Source organism: Equus przewalskii, chromosome 2, assembly GCF_037783145.1.
Source record: "Equus przewalskii isolate Varuska chromosome 2, EquPr2, whole genome shotgun sequence".
In the NCBI taxonomy this organism is placed as follows: Eukaryota; Metazoa; Chordata; class Mammalia; order Perissodactyla; family Equidae; genus Equus; species Equus przewalskii.
This window is the reverse complement of record NC_091832.1, coordinates 100,797,265-100,816,427: the sequence shown is the minus strand read 5'-3', so window position 1 is coordinate 100,816,427 and position 19,163 is coordinate 100,797,265. Positions and strand designations below refer to the sequence as shown.

The window sequence follows — 19,163 nt, the reverse complement described above, 5'->3', positions numbered from 1 at the left end:
TACTTTTTTCCATTTGTAATTAAGAAGTGATCTCTGCAGTGATACTTTGAAACTGTATTCCCCAATTTTCTTCACTCAGTGTTTTAGCCTCCATTGATGATTTTTGCCTGAATCAATTATTACTATAGTGATTATAAGATGGTAATTTTTTATTTATTTTATTCCCTCTGTGTCAATTAGTTAGCATTCTTCTTTAAATAGAACTTTTCCTCTCCACTCCATTTTTTATTTTTATATTTTAACTTCCTTTTTCTCTCCTTTTTTTTTTGTGTGTGTGTGTCAGTATGGACTCCGGAATGGATTCCTTTCCATTCCTGTAATTATTCATTTTGATGTTCAAAATGTCTCAAATCTGGTTGGGTTAGAGCTCTCTCAAGATGGCTTATGTGTACAACTAATATATCCCCATCTGGTAGCAGTTTTCATACTTTATGACACAACAAGGTGGTCTGCTTGCCTTTTTTGGGGCGAGGGGTGGGTTGTCTATTTATTTTATTGTGGTAAAATATATATACATAAAATATACCATTTTTAAGTGTAAAATTTCTGCTTTCTTTTTAAATGTGGTCTTCCCTGGTTCTGTCCTTGACTGCTTACTTACTACTTTGTCTCGTCTACAAGTGAGAGAATCTACTCCCACATTTTTAATCATTAACTATGTGCTAATGACTTCCTAGTGTGAGGCTCTAGAATTTTATAAGCAGTAGCCTATTAGATTCTCCAGCTGTCTGTCTCATGCTCCACAGGCATCTCATTTATATTCTGTCTGCATTAAAAAAAATTAAAGGAACTGCCTAAAGCCTGTGTCCTATATTTTTTATTTTGGTTAGATGCCCTAGGATTCTCATCAACTTCGAATTTCCAACTTGCAGTTTGTCATTAGGTCCTAGCCATCCTTTCCTATCTTTATCTAAGAATTCTATGTTTATCTAAGACTTCAAAGGATGATTTTGTATTTCTCAACCCCTTTCTTTGGTCTGCTTTCCTCTGTGTTAGTTTCATTATTAGTCAGGCTTTCTCTGTGTGGTGGCAATGATGGCTACACACAGTTTCAGGCTTACATTATTTTCAAAGTAAGTGATTTCAAGGAAAAGAATGTAAATCTCGAAAACTTCTAAAATAGAAATCTGACCATTTTCCTATTTTTCTTAATGATATTCAGTGCTTCTTTACTCCCCTCAAGATAAAATTCAAATTCCTTGCAAACAAGAATTCATGGTTTGGTCTTACATGTCTATCTTCATTGTACTACTGTTTTCAGTTTTAAAATTCATGCTCCCTAAATACTAAGTTGCATGTGTTGTTTTCTCTGCCTGCAATATCTTTCACATTGTTACTTTCCAAACTCCTTTTCAATCTTTAGCTTGCAAAACCCAGTTCAGATATTACTCCCCCAGGAAATACATCTTTGTAGCTTTTATTGTCATCTACCCCAGAAAAATCACTGTTCTGTTCTACCTTTGTACTTCGTATGTGTCCATTTTTAACTCTTGTACTGAAAGGTAATTAATTTGTTTACAAGTTTTTCTTATCCACTAGATTATTAAATCTCCTTGGTCCCTTTTGAGCAATGCAAGGTATAAACTTAAGGTATAAAAAACCCAAAGATTAGACTTTGGTTCTGCATCCAGTTGTGGTAGACTAGGTAATTCATATCAGTCTTCTTGCTGAGAAGAACTTGAAAAGTAGGTTACAAAAGAAATGCATGAAGGCACAGTAAAGCCAACAAGACAGTAAAGAATCATGTGGTCAAAATCTGGAAGAAGGAAATCTAAAGAAGTAAGACTGGCATTAGGTTCTGCATTTCCCTTAGATGCATCTGTCAGTTCCAGAAGAAGCAACTGAGAAGCTGAAAAGAGATTTTTAAAAAATTTGTGGGACTAAGTTGACAGAAAGTGGAATTCAGAAATCAGAGGGGGACCTCTAGTAGATCTTATGGGCTTTGGGAACTCTTAAAGGCTACGTCCTAGAAATGAGCATGACCTGAAAAAGATCTGCTTTCGGTAGAGTTAGCTTCTAATCCTTTTAATCCCTTGTTGGATCACATGCTGATGCCTCTGGCCACTTGACTGAAGCAAACACAAATCCTTTCTTGAGGAAGATGTCATCCTAGGCCTCAAATTTTCAATAATAATGTTTGGCCCTCAAAAAATAATGACATACAAGAAGACAAGACGATATGATAGAAAAAAACAAAAGAAACAACAGAAAATAGACCCATAGAGATCCAGATAATAGAGTTATCAAACAGACTTTAAATTAGCTGTTGTTAATATGATTTTAAAAAAAGATGAGATGGAGAATTTCAGCAGAGAACTAGAAACTTTAAAGAGGAAACAAATGGAAATTCCAGAAATGAAAAATATAGTAGCTGAGTGCAGTGGATTGGCTTAACAGTAGATAAGTACAGCTGAATACAGAGTTACTAAACTAGAAGATAGGTGAAAAGAAAAGTCCAGAGTGAAGCATGGAGCAGAAAAGATGGAAAATACAGAAAAGAGTAAGACACCTAGGAGATACAGTCAAAAGGTCTAAAATACATTTGATTGGCTTCTCAGAAGAGAGAGGAGTAAGAGAATAAGGCAGAAGTAATATGTGAAGAGATTATGACTGACACTTTCCCAAAACTGATGAAAGATAGTAAAGGAAAAATTCAAGAAGTTCAAGAACTTCAGGGAATATAAACACAAAGAAAACCACATCAAGGCCTTCATGGTAGAACTGCTGAAAACAAATTACAAAATCCAGAGAAAAAGGACAGGTTAAAAGCGTCAATAGTAAGACTTACAGCTAACTTCTCAGCAGAAATGATGGAAGCCAGGAGACAATGGGAAGATATGCTCACAGTACTGAAAAGGAACTAGTGTTCAAGAATAAAGGTAAACAATAATTGACTTGTACACTTAAAATAGATAATTTTATGGTATGTAAGTTATATCTCAATGAAAATGTTTAAAAAGGAAGGTGAAATAACAATATCAGACACATGAAAACTGAGAAAATTTATTTTCAACAGACCTACTTTAAAGAAAATACTAAAGGGAGTTTTTTAGGCAGAGGAAAATGATTCCAGAAAGAAGCTTGAAGATACAGAAAGGAATGAAGAGCAATGGAAAGGTTAAATACATGCATAGATTTAAATAAATATTGATGCTAAACAACAAAGCTGGTGTAACTCTATTGATAGAGTTGATTTTTAAGGCAAAAAGAATTATTCAAGGTAAAAAGGGACATTTTATAATCATAAAAGGTTTAGTTGCCCCAGAAAATATAATAGTTCTTAATCTGTATGCATCTAATAACATAGCCTCAAAATACATTATACAAAAATTCGCAAGTGCAAAGAGACAAATTTGTAATCATAGTCGGAGATTTTAATACACTCTTCTTATCAAGAAAGGTGCATGATGTAGCAAGAAGACGTGGAAAAATAAGTAAAGATGTGGAAAATTTGAACAACGCAGTTAAGAAACTTAGCTTAATTGACATAAGTGAAATACTGCATCCAACATCTGCAGAATATCCTTTTCAAGTGCACATTGACCCTTATCTCGTATCATACACACAAAAAATCAATTCTAGATACATCGTAGTTCTAAATGTGAAAGGCAAAATAATAAAACTTCTGAAAGATAAGATACTATCTTCATGATCTTTGAGTAGGGAAAGATTTATTAAACAGGGAATAACACAGTGAAGGAAATAATTGATAAAATGCACCACATTAAAAAGAAGAACCTCCTTTCACCAAAAGACACCATAAGAGAGTGAAAATGCACATTACAGAGTGGAAGACATTTACAACATTTTATAAAGAACTCTTACAAATCAGTAAGAGAAAGACAACTCTAGAAAGATGAGCAATAGAATTGAATAGTCACCTCACAAAAGAAGCCATGCAAATAAAATATATTAAAAGTTTTCATCATTATTAATAATCAGAGAGATACAAATTAAAACCACGATGAGATAACAAATACATCTACCGGAATGGCTACATATTTAAAATTTTTAAATTTTTTTAAAATTTTTTAATTTTTATTTTGAGATAATTATAGATTTACAGGAAGTTGGAAAAATAGTACAGAGCAGTCCAGTGTACCCTTTACTCAGTTCCCTCCAAAGGTTATATCTTACGTAACTAAAGCACAATATCAAAACCAGGAAATTGACATTTCTTATCACATGTGTGTGTATGGTTCCATGTCATTTTATCACATGTAGATTCATGTAACTGCCATCACAGTCAAGAAACTGAAGTATTTTATCATCACAAAGATCTCCCTTGTGCTATTAGACTCATTCTCATCTGCCTTCACTCCACTATTCCTAACCACTGGTAACCATGAAGCTGTTCTTCATCTCTATAATTTTTTCATTTTGAGAATGTCATATAAATTGAAACATATGCAGAATGTGACCTTTTGGGGGTTTTTTTTTTTATCATAATGTCCTTGAGGCCCATCCAAGTTGTCTATATCCATAGTTTGGTCCTTTTCAGAATGGCTGAGTTTTTAAAAACTGACAATACCAAGTGTCGATAAGGATGTAGAGCAATAGAAGCTTTACTATACTGCTAATGGGAATGTGTAAAGGTACAACCACTATGAAAAACTATTTGGCATTTTCTACTCGAGTTGAGTTGAAGCCTGCCACCTGAATCAGCAGTTCCACTCCTAGTAAATAATAAAATGTGTGTCTGTTCACCAAAAGAAGTGTTTTGTAAAAACATTTATAGCAACCTTATTTGTAATAGCTGTAGTTTGCAAAGAACCCAAATGCTCATCAACAATGGAATGGATTTTCAAAATTTATGGTGTTATCATACAATAGAATATCATAAAGCAGGGATGGGCAGGCTTTTTCTGTAAAGAGCTACGTGGTAAATATTTTAGGCTTGGTGTGTCATCCATTGTGGCAACTACTCAACTCTACTGTTGTAGCAATGAAGCAGCCATATGCAATATGTAAACAAATGGGTGTAGTTGTGTTCTAATAAAACTATTTACAAAAACAAACTGACCTTTGGGGGCTGTGATTTACTGACCTCTGCTATAGAACCACAAACTATAGATGAATCTCATAAACATAATTTGCATAAAAAGCCATACATTATGATTCCATTTTTATAAATGTTTAAAACAGGTAAAATGAATCTATAGTATTGAAGTCAGCATATTGGTTATGTTGACACGAAATAGCCAATAACCATTTTATAGATAAGAGAGATGTGTGAGTTTTACTTGGGCCAGAGTGAGGATTATAATCCAGGAAGGCCTTTTTGAAAAGGAAAAAAGCATTCTGGAGAAGCATGGTTTTCAGTACAGTCTTAGACCTTTTTAGAACAAAGAATATACATTAAACACACCCAGGATACATATTCATCAAAGTTTCAGAGAGGTATTCAGTTGCGAATTAGCAGGTGAACATGACCCTGACGTTGGGAAAGGGACTAATACAGGCGTTAAGGATAGGGCGTAGGGGGGTAAGTATGCGTTCTTATTTTAAGAGAGTGCATTCTTTACTGTAATGGTTAAGGCAGATGCACAATCTGTGTTTGATAGGCTATAAATCAGGCTTCTTTAGTTCAAGCCGAATCAGTTTTGTACCCGAATTCTTACCCCATATACCTCAATATGTGAAGATCTCTTGTCAGTTATCTTTAGGGATAGAGAGTGATGAGAAGAGGTGTGAAAGGTACTAGTAATATTATCTTTACCTGAATGATGGTTACACAGGTCTGTTTACTTTGCAGTACTCATTGAGCTGTATACTTATGATTTATGCACTTCTCTAGTGTGTGTATGTATATGTATATATGTGTGTGTTATATCTTAATGAATTAGTTTTAAAAGCTAAAAACAAAACAGAAACATACTGTTTGTGTTCCCATCAGGGTAGAACTGTTTTTTTCATCCCTGGCATATGATAAACATGCAGTGTTTATTGAGGTGGGAGTTGCTAATAGCAAGCTCTGTAGCAAGATAAGGACAGTGAGGAATAATGACTGAATTAGTTTGAAGGCCTTATTGAAGACTTGAGAAAAAAATTTTGATGTAGGAGTAAGAGCTGAAATAATAATTTAAGACATTTTCGTGAGAAGAAGCTAGATCCTAGTTTAATAGGCTAACAGGATCTAGTAAATGGTGTGAGCTGATGAGTAACTATTCATGTTTGAAGACAAGAAGGAAAAGATTGGTTAGCTATTAAGAGGAAGGTACTACAACTATTTTGTGATGATATTTAATTTGGTTCATCTGACAAGTAGTTTTGTTATGTTTTTTACCTGCTTAAACCCTCTTTGGATGTTGCTCTGTAAAGCCTCGTGGACCCATTAGCACTTGAGTGGTATAGATGTGATATAGGGTTTATTGAGGAAAACTAGAAAGAAGTAATAGCGTGCAAGCAGTCCCTCAAACTCTTTTTATCCCACAGCTTAGGTTAGGCATAGATGATCTTCCTGCACCATGGCCAAATGACCTTCCAGCAGAGAGTGGCCTCCACCTCTGTAATGCTGTACATATTATTGTAAGTCAGGGCAGGGAACCTTAAGTGACTGTAACAATCGTTAGAAAGGGGAAGCTTCTGAAGCCCCAGGGGCACGGATGGGCCTGTTATTCCTTTAAGCCAGCAACTGAGACCTGTTGAGCCTCCTTGCTGCTAAGCTTATAAAAGGGCTTTGGAAATGAACCTCCAAGCCCATCTAGATGTATTTTTCATCGCATTTCCCTTTGCATAAAATGAAGTGAAAACTTTTTGGTCCAGTATTAAAGGTCTTTTAGTAGTTTTCTCTAACTTCTTTATCAGTCCTTTTTGCTACTAGTTCTACACAAATTTTCTCATTTATGGAATTATTTCCTAGTAAATGATTGCTTATTCCAAGCTTCTCATCTTTGCTGACATTACCTAATTTAGAATGCTTTTCCCTGCTCTAAATTGTCCTTCAAGAGCTGCTTTCGTCCTGCCTCTTCTGTAATGCCTCCCTGATGATCTCAATTCTTACACCAAATATTATCACTTTTCATATAGTATTATTAGTTTTTATATCTACATTTCTTTCTTTCCATCTAACTTGTAAATTCCTTAAGGGTAGAGGACATGTATTAGATTACTCTGTAACTGTAATACCCTAGCCTAGTGACCTTGTGTATAAATGCTCAACAAATAATTAATGATTAGAATGTATGCTCTTATAATGTATTTTATTTATAAAATATTCATAATATTTCAGGGTTCTCTGTGCCTCTTTTAGACCCTGAATATTGTTATTAAGTATAATACTAGATTTTTTATTAGAACATCTTTTTCATTCTGTTGCAATTAACCCTTGTTTTAAAAACTCATTTTTTGAGGTTGGTATCAATTATTGTCTGTTGGTTGCTCTATTAGCCAGTTTAGTAATTAGATTCCTCCATTCTACTTCAGCAAGAAGTTGAGAACTTTAAGAAGCTAAATCTCATTAGTAAAGAGCAGTTTGAAAACCTAACACCTGAACTTCCTTTTGAGCCAAACCGAGAAGTTCCTGTAGCACCTTCACAGTCCAGGCAAGGTATGTAAATCTGCTTTTGTGTAAGTGTCTGAATAGTATTGAAGCAGTTCTAAATTGTTTTTAAAGTTTGCTCCTTTTTTATTTGTGGGAAACATTTAGGTATCTGGTAAAAGACTAGAATTTTAAAAGTCAACTTTTACTTATCCTTTGGTGAACTTCAAAACATTTTTGAGACTTAAAAATAGATTGTAAATTTGGTAGGACAGCCTTGCAGTATATGGACAACTTTTGAATCCCACCCTGCTCTTGGTGAATAGGCAGGTAATCACAGAGGTGACCTAGGAGTCGTCTATTAAAACACCAGATCATGCTCAAACCTGGACACTTACTTAAAAGTAGGCAGAATTGGTTGGTTCTTTATGTGTCTCATTTGATTTTGAAATTACCGGGAGTGTTTCTCTTCTCAAAATGAAGAAAATTTTTTACTGACTTGCTGATGCCTTAAAATACACCACTAGCATCATTCTTTTAAGGCCTTAGCTTTGTATGAAAATGTAAGTACATTTGGGAGATTCCTAAATTGAATCTGATATTTTCAGGCAAGTGTAACTGATTTTGTAATAGTCTTTCCTGAAGGCAGGTTAAAGAAAAACTTTTAATTTGGAAAACTTCAAACATACAAAAATAGAACAAATTGTATAATGAAACCCCCATGTACCCATTACTACCCATTAGCTACTTAATCATCTGATAGCCAATTTTGTTTTTCATATCCACTCCACTCATTCTCTTTACATCCCACTGGATTATTTTGAAGCAAACTCCCAATCATGTTATTTATATTTTTTCATCCCTAAATATATTTTTTTTAATTTTTAATTTAATTTAATTATTTTTTTGAGGAAGATTAGCCCTGAGCTAACATCTCCTGCCAATCCTCCTCTTTTTTGCTGAGGAAGACTGGCCCAGAGCTAACATCCACACTCATCTTCCTCTACTTTATATGTGGGATGCCTACTACAGCATGGCTTGCCAAGCAGTGCCATGTCTGCACCCCACATCCAAACCAGCAAACCCCTGGCCACTGAAACAGAACAAGCGAACTTAACCGCTGCACCACTGGGCTGACCCTGTCAATAATTATTTTTGTATATGTCTTTAAATAGATGCGGATTACCTCTTTTAACACATAAATAACAGAGTACCATTGTCACATCTAAAATGAACAGTAATTCTTTAATATCAAATATCTAGTTAGTGTTCAAATTTCCTCATTCATTACTTAAAAAAAAAAATCAGGATTCATGTAAGTTCCAAACATTATAATAGGTTGATATGTCTCTTTGTAGGTTCATACTATTTTTTTCTCTTGCAGTTTATTGTTGAAGGAACTGGGTTGTTTGTCTTGTAGAATTTCTCATGTTCTGAATTTTGCTGATTTCATCCCAATGGTTTCATTCAATCTGTTTTCTGATCCTGAGTTTTCTTATAACCGTTATTTTGATACAGAGGCTTGATCAGATAGAGGTCAAATTTTTACAAGAATATGTCATATGTAGTATTGAATACTTCTACCAGGAGGCGTGTAATGCTCTATTGTCTCTCTTTTTGTGGTGTTAGTTGCCATTGGTAATAATTGCTTGGAGCTTTTATTTCACTAGGGGTTGCAAAATGGTGATAGTTCTATTTTTATTATTGCCTTTTAGTTTAATCAATAGAATACCTCCATAAAGAGAATTTGCCTTAATTGACTATTTGTTTACCTTGAGATAGAGTTCTTATAGGAGAGGGAATAAATGCTCAATTTTTTTCCTTTGTTTACCAGTTTTCAAAGTAATGAGCTGGTTCCCTAACATCCTTCATTGGTGACCAATGAGGTGTGGTTTTCTTGTTTGTGTTTAAATTATCATTATCTCACAAATACATTAAATGGATTTCATTCTGTTTTAGTTATTATTCTTGTTGATACTTGTGCCAGTTATCATTTTATTGACTTTTATCTCCAAATCCACCTTTCATTGCTTTGTTCTGTGACAATGGAGTTGGACTGGTAACTTTCTTGTTTGCCAGCTGGCACGATGTTAAACTTTGTCGGTACTCCAGTTGCTACTGAATTGGTCATTGTTTCTAGGAATTTTCAATTGAAAGAGCTTGGAAATTTTTTAAGAAAAAATACATTTTGACTTCACATTGATATTTTGTTCAAATTTAGGGTTAAAGGTTTTAATTTTGATTTCTTTGATTGTACTTTTACATGCCTTTTACTTACATGAAAAAAAACTTTGTTCCTAACCAGAGCAACAGAATTATTTGTTTATCTTATGATATAATAGTTTCAGAATAACAGTAATATTAAATAATAATATTACTATGAATATTGAAAGAAAGTTACTTCTTTTAAAGTTCTTTAAGCTTTTAAACTTTAAACTTTTTTAAAACCTTATACTTTTTAAAGTTTTTCTTAAGTTCTTAGGATATTCCATTAAGGCTGTTCAGTCTAATTACAGGATTTTTTTGTCTTGTTTAATTTGGGTACATTAAAATTGATAATTTATGCTCCTCAGTGCATCATAGATAGAAAGTCCCAAATCGAGATGAATTATGCAATGCATAAAAGTAACAGAGAATTAGTATCATAAAAATCTAAAACCTTAAAAATTAATGTGAAAAATGATTAACATCTAGCAAAAGTGGTAAACAAAACATGAACTGGAACTTCACGTAGAGGAAAACCAAATGGCTGGTAAATATGAAAAGATGCTATCCTTTTTGCTGAGATTTGCCAATTAAAACCACAATGACATACCGTATTATGATGCAACAGTTCACTTCAGGAGCTGCTTTTGCAAATGTTTACAAAAGAACATTTATAGTAACATTGTTCATAATAGGAAAAACAAATGAAAACTAAACGAAATGCCCATTTAAAGTAGAATATATTATAAAATGTGGTATATTCACATAGGGGAAAAATGTACAGCAGTGGAAAAATGAAAGAACTATAGCTACGTATGACAAAATGGGTTAATCTTAAGAATATTGGGGGGCCAGCCCAGTGGCACAGCAGTTAAGTTCACATGTTCCACTTCTCGGCGGCCCAGGGTTCACCGGTTTGGGTCCTGGGTGTAGACATGGCACCGCTTGGCAAAAGCCACGGTATGGTAGGCATCCCATGTATAAAAAGTGGAGGAAGGTGTGTATGGATGTTAGCTCAGGGCCAGTCTTCCTCAGCAAAAAGAGGAGGATTGGCAGTAGTTAGCTCAGGGCTAATCTTCCTCAAAAAAAAAAAAAGAATATTGGATGTTGGGGCCAGCCCGGTGGTGCAGCAGTTAAGTTCTTCTGCTTTGGCAGCCCAGGGTTCACCCATTCGGCTCCCAGGTGCAGACCTATATACTGCTTATCAAGCCATGCTGTGGCAGGCATCCCACATATAAAGTACAGGAAGATGGGCACAGATGTTAGCTCAGGGCCAATCTTCTTCAGCAGAAAGAGGAGGATTGGTGACAGATGTTAGCTCAGGGCTAACCTTCCTCAAAAAAAACAACAAACAAAAAAAGCATAGTGGACATATAAAATAAGCTAGATACAAATGAGTTCACTCAGTAATGCCATCATGTAAAATATAAAATTCATGGATTTATGCATAGCACATAGGAACCATGAAGAGCAAGGGGAATTGTTCATACAAAAATTTAACACAATGGTTTACTCCTGAGAGAAGAAGGGAATCCCATTTGAAAAGTCACCACATGGGTTTGCTTGCATCTGAAATTTATGTATTGGTCTAGTTGGTGGGTATGTGGGTATCAACTATATGTTTCTTTAAAACTTTGCCTTCCAAGGTTGTAAGTGATTAAGCTTTTTAAGTAAAGTCTCATATACTTCCCCAAAGATGTTTTTGAATACAGCGTTTTTGGAAAGCTTAAATTTTTCCCATACTTAATTTCTTGTTCTCATTTTAGTTTCTGAATCAACTCTATTTTTAAATTTATGTATACATTTATTAATCTTTGTGTGCTATAATCTCCAATTTTAAAAAATATGAACAGAAAAAATATAATTAAGCAAAAATTAAGATAGAAATTAGTCCAATATATTGCTATGATAAAAAATATTGAATAGATTAACTTTCAGTTTGAAAGACAATTATGGATTGAATTTAAAGAAAATTCAGCTCTGTGCTGTTTGTATGTCATAAGTATACAGAAAAATTGAAAGACAAAAGGATGGGAAATGCATAAAATAGTGATACTAATAAAAAGAACTGGTGTTGGTACTACAAAATAGAATTTAAGACATAAAGAAGGTGTTTATTTTCATTGTCTTCACTATCTATCTTCCTATTTATCACCTATACCTGATCCAAACAGGCCTCTGCCCCTCACACCCCAAATCACCATTTGATAGTGCCTCCAGAGATCTCCATCTTTAAGAGGGGTCAAATCAATCCTCAGCTTATGTAACATCAGCATTAGATCAGTCACTCTCTGTCTTGAAACACGTTCTTCTTCCTAGGTACTGTTTACTTAGTTCTCTTTCTGCTTCATGGAGTCTTATTTGCTAGTTCTACTCCATTTCCTCAAGCTTTGGGTGTTTTAGCACTCAGTCTTCGAATTTCTTCTTTTTCTTATCCTCAGTAATTCCTCAGGTAATAGTATTTATTCTCATGGTTTTAAATAGCATCATTATACTAATGAGTGTACATATAGACCAGACCTTCATTCTGTGTTCCAGACAAATAGCAGCTGTGTAGTCAACAATTTAACTTGGATATTTTATAAAGATGTCAAATTTTATACGTCCAAAATTCAAGGTCTGAGTTCCCACCCCTTTCCGAGGACTTCTCCTCCCAGACTTCCACATCCCTGTAAATATTAGCTCCGTCTTCTAGTTGCACAGGTAAAAAAATCTTAGTGTCATCCTTGATCTCTCTCTTTCAACCTCTGTATCTTAGTCATTGGCAGGTTATATCCATTACCCTTTAAAATATATCCAGAACCTTGGGGCTGGCCCCGTGGCCGAGTGGTTAAGGGTTCCACTCCGCTGCAGGCGGCCCAGTGTTTCCTTGGTTCGAATCCTGGGCGTGGACATGGCACTGCTCATCAAACCATGCTGAGGCAGCGTCCCACATGCCACAACTAGAAGGACGCACAACGAATATACAACTGTGTACTGGGGGCTTTGGGGAGAAAAAAGGAAAAAAAATAAAATGTTTAAAAAAAATTTAAAAATAAAATAAAAAATAAAATATATCCGGAACCTAACTACTTCTAACCTTTTCTACTTCTGTCATCCTGCAAAAGCCACCATCATTTTCCTATTGGTTAACTTTAATAGCTCCTAACCTGTCTTCCTCCTTTCATTCTGACCACCTTACAGGGATCCAGAGCTATCTTTTTGCTTTCCTTTTTTTAAAAAAATTAAGGTGTAATTTATATTCAGTAAATTTCACACTTTTTTATGTACAGTTTTGGGAATTTTGACAGATGCATACAATCATGTAAATACCACCTACTCAAATTATAGCACAGTTCCATTACTTTCCCAGAATTCTCCATGCCTCTTTGTAGTCAACCTCATGCCTAGCTTTGTGTAGCCTGTTTTCTACTTTCTATAGTTTTGCCTTTACCAGCATATTGTATAAACAGAATCATATAGAATGTAGCTTTTTGAGTCTGGCTTCTTTCATTTAGCATAATGTATTTGGGCTTCATCCATATTTTTGTGTGTTGTTTGTTCCCTTTTACATATTGGTAAGTAGTATTTCATTGCATGGATTTAAACAGTTAATCATTAGTTAAAGGATACATGGGTTGTTTTTAGTTTTTGATAATTATGAATAAAGCCTTGATGAATATTTGCTTACAAGTTTTTATGTGAATATAAGTGTTCATTTCACTTGGGTAAATACTTAGGAGTGAGATTGCTGGGTTATGTGGTAAGTGTACGTTTAACTTATAAGAAACTGTGTAACTGTTTTCCAAAGTGGCTGTGCCATTTTGCTTTCCCCCATCAGCTGTATATGAGGGTTGCAGTTATTCCACATCCTTCCAGCACTTGATATGGTTAGTTTTTAAAAAATTTTGCCATTCTAATAGGTATGTAGTAGTATCTCATTGTGACTAATGATATTGAACATCTTTTCATGTGCTTATTGATACTGATTGTTATCAGTATTTCTTTGGTAAAGTGCTCAAATCTTTTCACTTTTTTTTTATTGAGTTGTTTTCATATTGAGCTTTGAGTGTTCTTTATTCTGGATACAAGTCCTTTATTATGTATGTAATTTGCACATATCTTCTCCCAATCTGGGGCTTATTTTTTCATTTTCTTAAGAGTGCCTTTTGAAGAGCAGAAGTTCTTATTTTTTAATGCTGTGCAGTTTTTTATTTTTCTTATTTTGTGGATTGTGCTTTTGCTGTCTATAAGAAATCTTTGCCTAATTCGAAGTTGCAAAATTTTTATTAGAAACTTTATATATTTAGTTTTTATATAATTCAGATCTCTCTTCAATTTTGAGTTAATTTTTTTTTCTTTTTGGTATATGATGTAATTATGGATATGGATATCTAATGATTTTAGCACCCTTTCTTGGAAAGTCTGTTCGTTGTCCACTAAATTGCCTTTTCATCTTTATCAAAAACCGATTAACTGTTTGTGTATAGATCTAATTTTGGACGCTGTATTCTGTTCATCTTTTTCTATGTTTATCCCTTTGCCACTACCACAACTTGGTAACTGTACTCTTAAAATCAGTATATGTGCTCCAACCTTTTTCCTTTCCTTTTTTCAAAATTATTTTGGCTATACTAGTTTCTTTGCCTTTTCGTGTAAATTAGAGAAATAGCTTATTCATTTCTACAGGAACTTCTGCTGGTGTTTTGATTGGAATTGCATTGAATCTATAGATTCATTTGGGAAGAATTAACATCTTTTTTTTTTCCGAGGAAGATTAGCCCTGAGCTAACTGCTGCCAATCCTCCTCTTTTTGCTGAGGAAGACTGGCCCTGAGCTCACATCTGCACCCATCTTCCTCTACTTTATATGTGAGATGCCTACCATAGCATCGCTTGCCAAGTGGTGCCATGTCTGCACCCAGGATCTGAACTGGCAAACCCCAGGCCGCCAGAGTGGAATGTGTGCACTTAACCGCTGCGCCACGGGGCTGGCCCCAAGAATTAACATCTTAACAGTGTTGAATCTTCCAATCCCTGAATGTGATATACTTCTCCATTTAAGTTTTTTTTTGTTGTTTTTGAGTGTTTTGTAATTTTTGGTGTATTTTGTACATATTTTCTTAGCTATCTCCCTAAATATTTTATGGTTTTGATGCTATTATAAATGGTGTTTTAAAATTTTTACCTTCCATTTATTTATTGCTATTATTTAGAAATATGATTGATTTTTGTATATTATCTCTTGTGATATCAATTTTATGTGTCAACTTAACTGAAATAGAAGATGACCAGATATCTGGTTAATCATTATTTCTGGGTATATCTATGAGGCTTAGTTTCTGGATGAGATTAGAATTTGACTTGGTGGATTTAGTAAAGCAGATTGCTGTCCCCAATGTGGGAGGGCATCATCCAATCTGTTGAGGGCCTGAATACAGCAAAAAGGTGGAGGAAGGAGGAAGTGGCCCATTTTTTTCTGCCTCATTGTTTGAGCTGAGACTTCTCTCATCTTCTCTTGTCCTCGGACTGGTATTTCTATCATTGACTCCCCCAGTTCTCAGGCCTTTGGACTCAGACTGAATTATACCACTGGCTTTCCTGAGTCTCCAGCTTACAGATGGCAGATGTTGGGACTTCTGATCCTTCATAATCTTGTGAGCCAATTCCTCATATTAAATCTCCTTTTATATCTTGTTGGTTCTTTTACTCTGGAGAATCCTGACTAATACAACCGTATATCCTGTGACATTGATAAACTTAGAAGCAGTAGTTTTAGTAGCTTTTTAATAGATTCTTTGACATTTTCTACATAGACAATCATGTTGTCTGTGAATAGATGGAGTTCTCTTTTTTACTTTCCTATCTGTATTCCTTTCATTTATTTATTTTGACTTATTACACTGCTTAGGACCTCCAACGTGATGTTGAATAGGAGTGATAAGATGTGACACCCTGCCTTGTTTCTGATCGTAGAGGAAAAGGATTCAGTCTTTCACCATTAAGTCTGATATTAGTTGTAGGTTTTCCATAGAGGCCTTTTATTAGGTTGAAGAAGTTCCCCTTTATTTCTAGTATGCTGAGATTTTAAAATGATGAATGAATGTTGATTTTTTTGTCTTTTTTTCTCAGTCATTTTGAAATGATTATGATTTGTCTTACTTTATTGATGTTGTAAATTATATTGATTTCTTCAAATGTTGAACTAGTCTAGGGTTCCCAGGATAAACCTCATTTGGTTGTGATATATTATCATTTTTATATATTACTGGATTCAATTTGCTGGTTTTTTTTTTTTAAAGATTTTTGCACTACATTCATGAAGAATATTGGTTTGTATTTTGTTTTCTTGGATTATATTTGTCTTGTTTTGGTATCAGGGGAATGCTGGCCTCATAAAATGAATTAGTAAGTGTTCCCTCCTCTTATATTTTGGAAGAGCGTGTATAGAATTATTATTTATTCCTTACAGGATTGGGAGAATTTGCCAGTGAAGCTATCTGGACCTGGAATTATTTCTTTAACAGATATAATACTATTTAGGTAATCTATGTTTTCTTGAGTAAGCTTTTGTGGTTTGTATATAAAGAATTTGTCTGTTTTTTGGAAGTTGTTTGTCATATTTCCTTTTTATTCTTCTAATGTGTGTCAGGTCTGTAGAAATATCTCTTCTTTGATTCCTGATATTTGTAGTTTCTGTCTTTTCTTTTTTTCTTGACCAGTCTAGCTACAGCTTCATCACTTTATCAATTTGATATATTTTTTAAAAGAAGCTTTTATTTTCATTGATCTACTTTATTATCTCTTCTAATTGTATTGTTTTCTGTTCTTATATTATTATTCCTTTCTTTCTGCTTGGTTTGGATTTGCTTCCGGCTGCTTTTAATATTTTCTCTTTATCACCCATTGTAAGCAATTTAATTTTGATTGCCTTGGTGTAATTTTCTCTTTTTTTAAAGTTCTCCTTTATTTACTTATTTATATTTATTTATTTATTTATTGCAGTAACACTGGATTACAACATTATATAACTTTCAGGTGTACATCGTAATATATTTCAAATTTTGTGTAGATTACATCGTGTTCACTGCCCAAAGACTAATTATAATCCATCAACACACATGTGTGGCTAATCATCCCTTTTGCCCTCCTCCCTTGCCCCTTCCCCTCTGGTAACCACCAATCCAATATCTGTTGCTATGTGTGTGTTTGTCGTCGTTTTTATCTTCTACTTATGAGTGAGATCATATGGTATTTGACTTTCTCCCTCTGACTTAGTTCACTTAGCATAATACCCTCAAGGTCCATCCATGTTGTCACAAATGGCTGGATTTCTTATGGCTGAGTAGTATTCCATTGTGTTATATATACCACATCTTTATCCGTTTGTCTTTTGATGGGCACCTAGGTTGCTTCCAAGTTTTGGCTATTGTGAATAATGCTTCAGTGAACATAGGGGTGCATGTATCTTTATACATTTGCGTTTTCAAGTGCTTTGGATAAATACCCCAGCAGTGGAATAGCTGGATCATATGGTGGATATGTTCTTAGTTTTCTGAGGAAACTCCATGCTGTTTTCCATAGTGACTGTACCAGGTTGTACTCCTACCAGCAGTGTATGAGGTCTCTCCACATCCTCTCCAACACTTGTTTCCTGTCTTGTTAATTATTCTGACTGGAGTGAGGTGATATCTCATTGTAGTTTTGATTTGCATTTCCCTGATAGTCAATGATGTTGAACATCTTTTCATGTGCCTGTTGTCCATCCGTATATCTTCTTTGGAGAAATCTCTGTGCAGATATTTTGCCCATTTTTTAATTGGGTTGTTGGGTGTTTTTGTTGTTGAGACGTATGAGTTCTTTGTATATTTTGGATATTAACCCCTTATCTGATATATGCTTTGCAAATATCTTCTCCCAAATGTTAGGTTGTCTTTTCGTTTTATTAATGGTTTCCTTTGCTGTGCAGAAGCTTTTTAGTTTGATGTAGTCCCATTTGTTTATTTTTTCTTTTGTTTCCCTTGCCCAGTCAGACATAGTACTTGAAAATATTCTGCTAAAAGTCAAAGAGCGTACTGCCTATGTTTCTTCTAGAAGTTTCATGGGTTCAGGTCTTACATTCAAGTCTTTAATCCATTTTGGGTTGATTTTTGTGCATGGTGTAAGATAATGGTCTACTTTCCTTCTTTTGCGTGTGGCTATCCAGTTTCCCCAATACCATTTATTGAAGAGACTCCTTTCTCCATTGTATGCTCTTGGCTCCCTTGTTGAAAATTAGCCCTCCGTATATGTGTGGGTTTATTTCTAGGCTCTTGATTCTGTTCCATTGATCTGTGTGTCTGTTTTTGTGCCAGTACCATGATATTTTGGTTACTATGGCTTTGTAGTATATTTTGAAATCGGTGAATGTGATACGTCTAGCTTTTTTCTTTTTCCTCAGGATTCCTTTGGCTATTCGGGGTCTTTTGTTGATTTTAGGATTCTTTGTCCTTTTTCTGTGAAAACTGTTCTTGGAACTTTGATAGAGATTGCATTGAATCTATAGATTGCTTTAGGAAGTATGTACATTTTAACTATGTTAATTCTTCCAGTCCAAGAGCATGAATATCTTTCCATTTCTTTGTGTCTTCTTCAGTTTCTTTCAACAGTGTTTTATAGTTTTTGGTGTACAGATCTTTCACCTCTTTGGTTAAGTTTATCCCTAGGTATTTTATTCTTTCTGTTGCAATTTTTGGTGGCATTGTATTCTTAATTTCTCTTTCTGCTCCTTCGTTGTTAGTGTATAGAAATGCAACTGATTTTTATATGTTGATTTTGTATCCTATGACTTGACTGTATTCATTTATTATTTCTAAAAGATTTTTGGTGGATTCTTTAGATTTTTCTATATATAAAATCATGTCATCTGCAAATAGTGACAGTTTCACTTCTTTTCCAGTTTGGATCCCTTTTATTTCTTTTTCTTGTCTGATTGCTCTGGCTAAGACTTCCAATACTGATTTTCTTCCTGTAGTTGATTTCTAGTTTCATACCTTTGTGGTCAGAAAAGATGCATGGTATTATTTCGATCTTCTTAAATTTATTGAGACTTGTTTTCTGGCCTAATATGTGATCAATCCTGGAGAATGTTCCATGTGCATTTGAAAAGAATGTGTGTTCTGTGGTTTTTGGATGGAATATTCTATATATATCCACTAAGTCCATCTGGTCAACATGTTGTTTAAGGCCAGTGTTTTCTTATTGACCTTCTGTTTGGATGATCTATCCATTGGTGTAAGTGGAGTGTTAAAGTCCCCTACTATTTTGTGTTACTATTTCTCCTTTTATGTCCATTAATAATTGCTTTATATATTTAGGTATTCCTATGTTGAGTGCATAGATATTTACGAATGTTATGTCTTCCTGTTGGATTGTTCCCATTTTCTTTTTTTTTTTGAGGAAGATTAGCCCTGAGCTAACTGCTGCCAATCCTCCTCTTTTTGCTGAGGAAGACTGGCCCT

The 19,163-nt window shown here is 34.4% G+C and overlaps 1 protein-coding gene across 48 annotated transcripts in view; it reads left to right on the top strand.

Moving 5' to 3' along the window:
• LARP1B (La ribonucleoprotein 1B) overlaps positions 1-19,163 on the top strand; it is a 138,610-nt gene that overhangs the window by 69,375 nt on the left and 50,072 nt on the right. For 34 of the 48 annotated variants that reach the window (XR_011537176.1, XR_011537175.1, XR_011537174.1 and 31 more), the window contains one exon: positions 7,426-7,549. The exons of 12 other annotated variants lie outside the window; for them this stretch is intronic. Coding sequence is in view for 31 of the 36 variants with exons in the window: in XM_070609102.1 (XP_070465203.1) it covers positions 7,426-7,549 (124 nt within the window). In the remaining 5 variants the exon portion in view is untranslated. Of the gene's footprint in view, positions 1-7,425; positions 7,550-13,505; positions 13,555-19,163 lie in introns of all 48 variants that reach the window. 2 more of the 48 variants (XR_011537180.1, XR_011537182.1) reach the window with 1 other exon arrangement.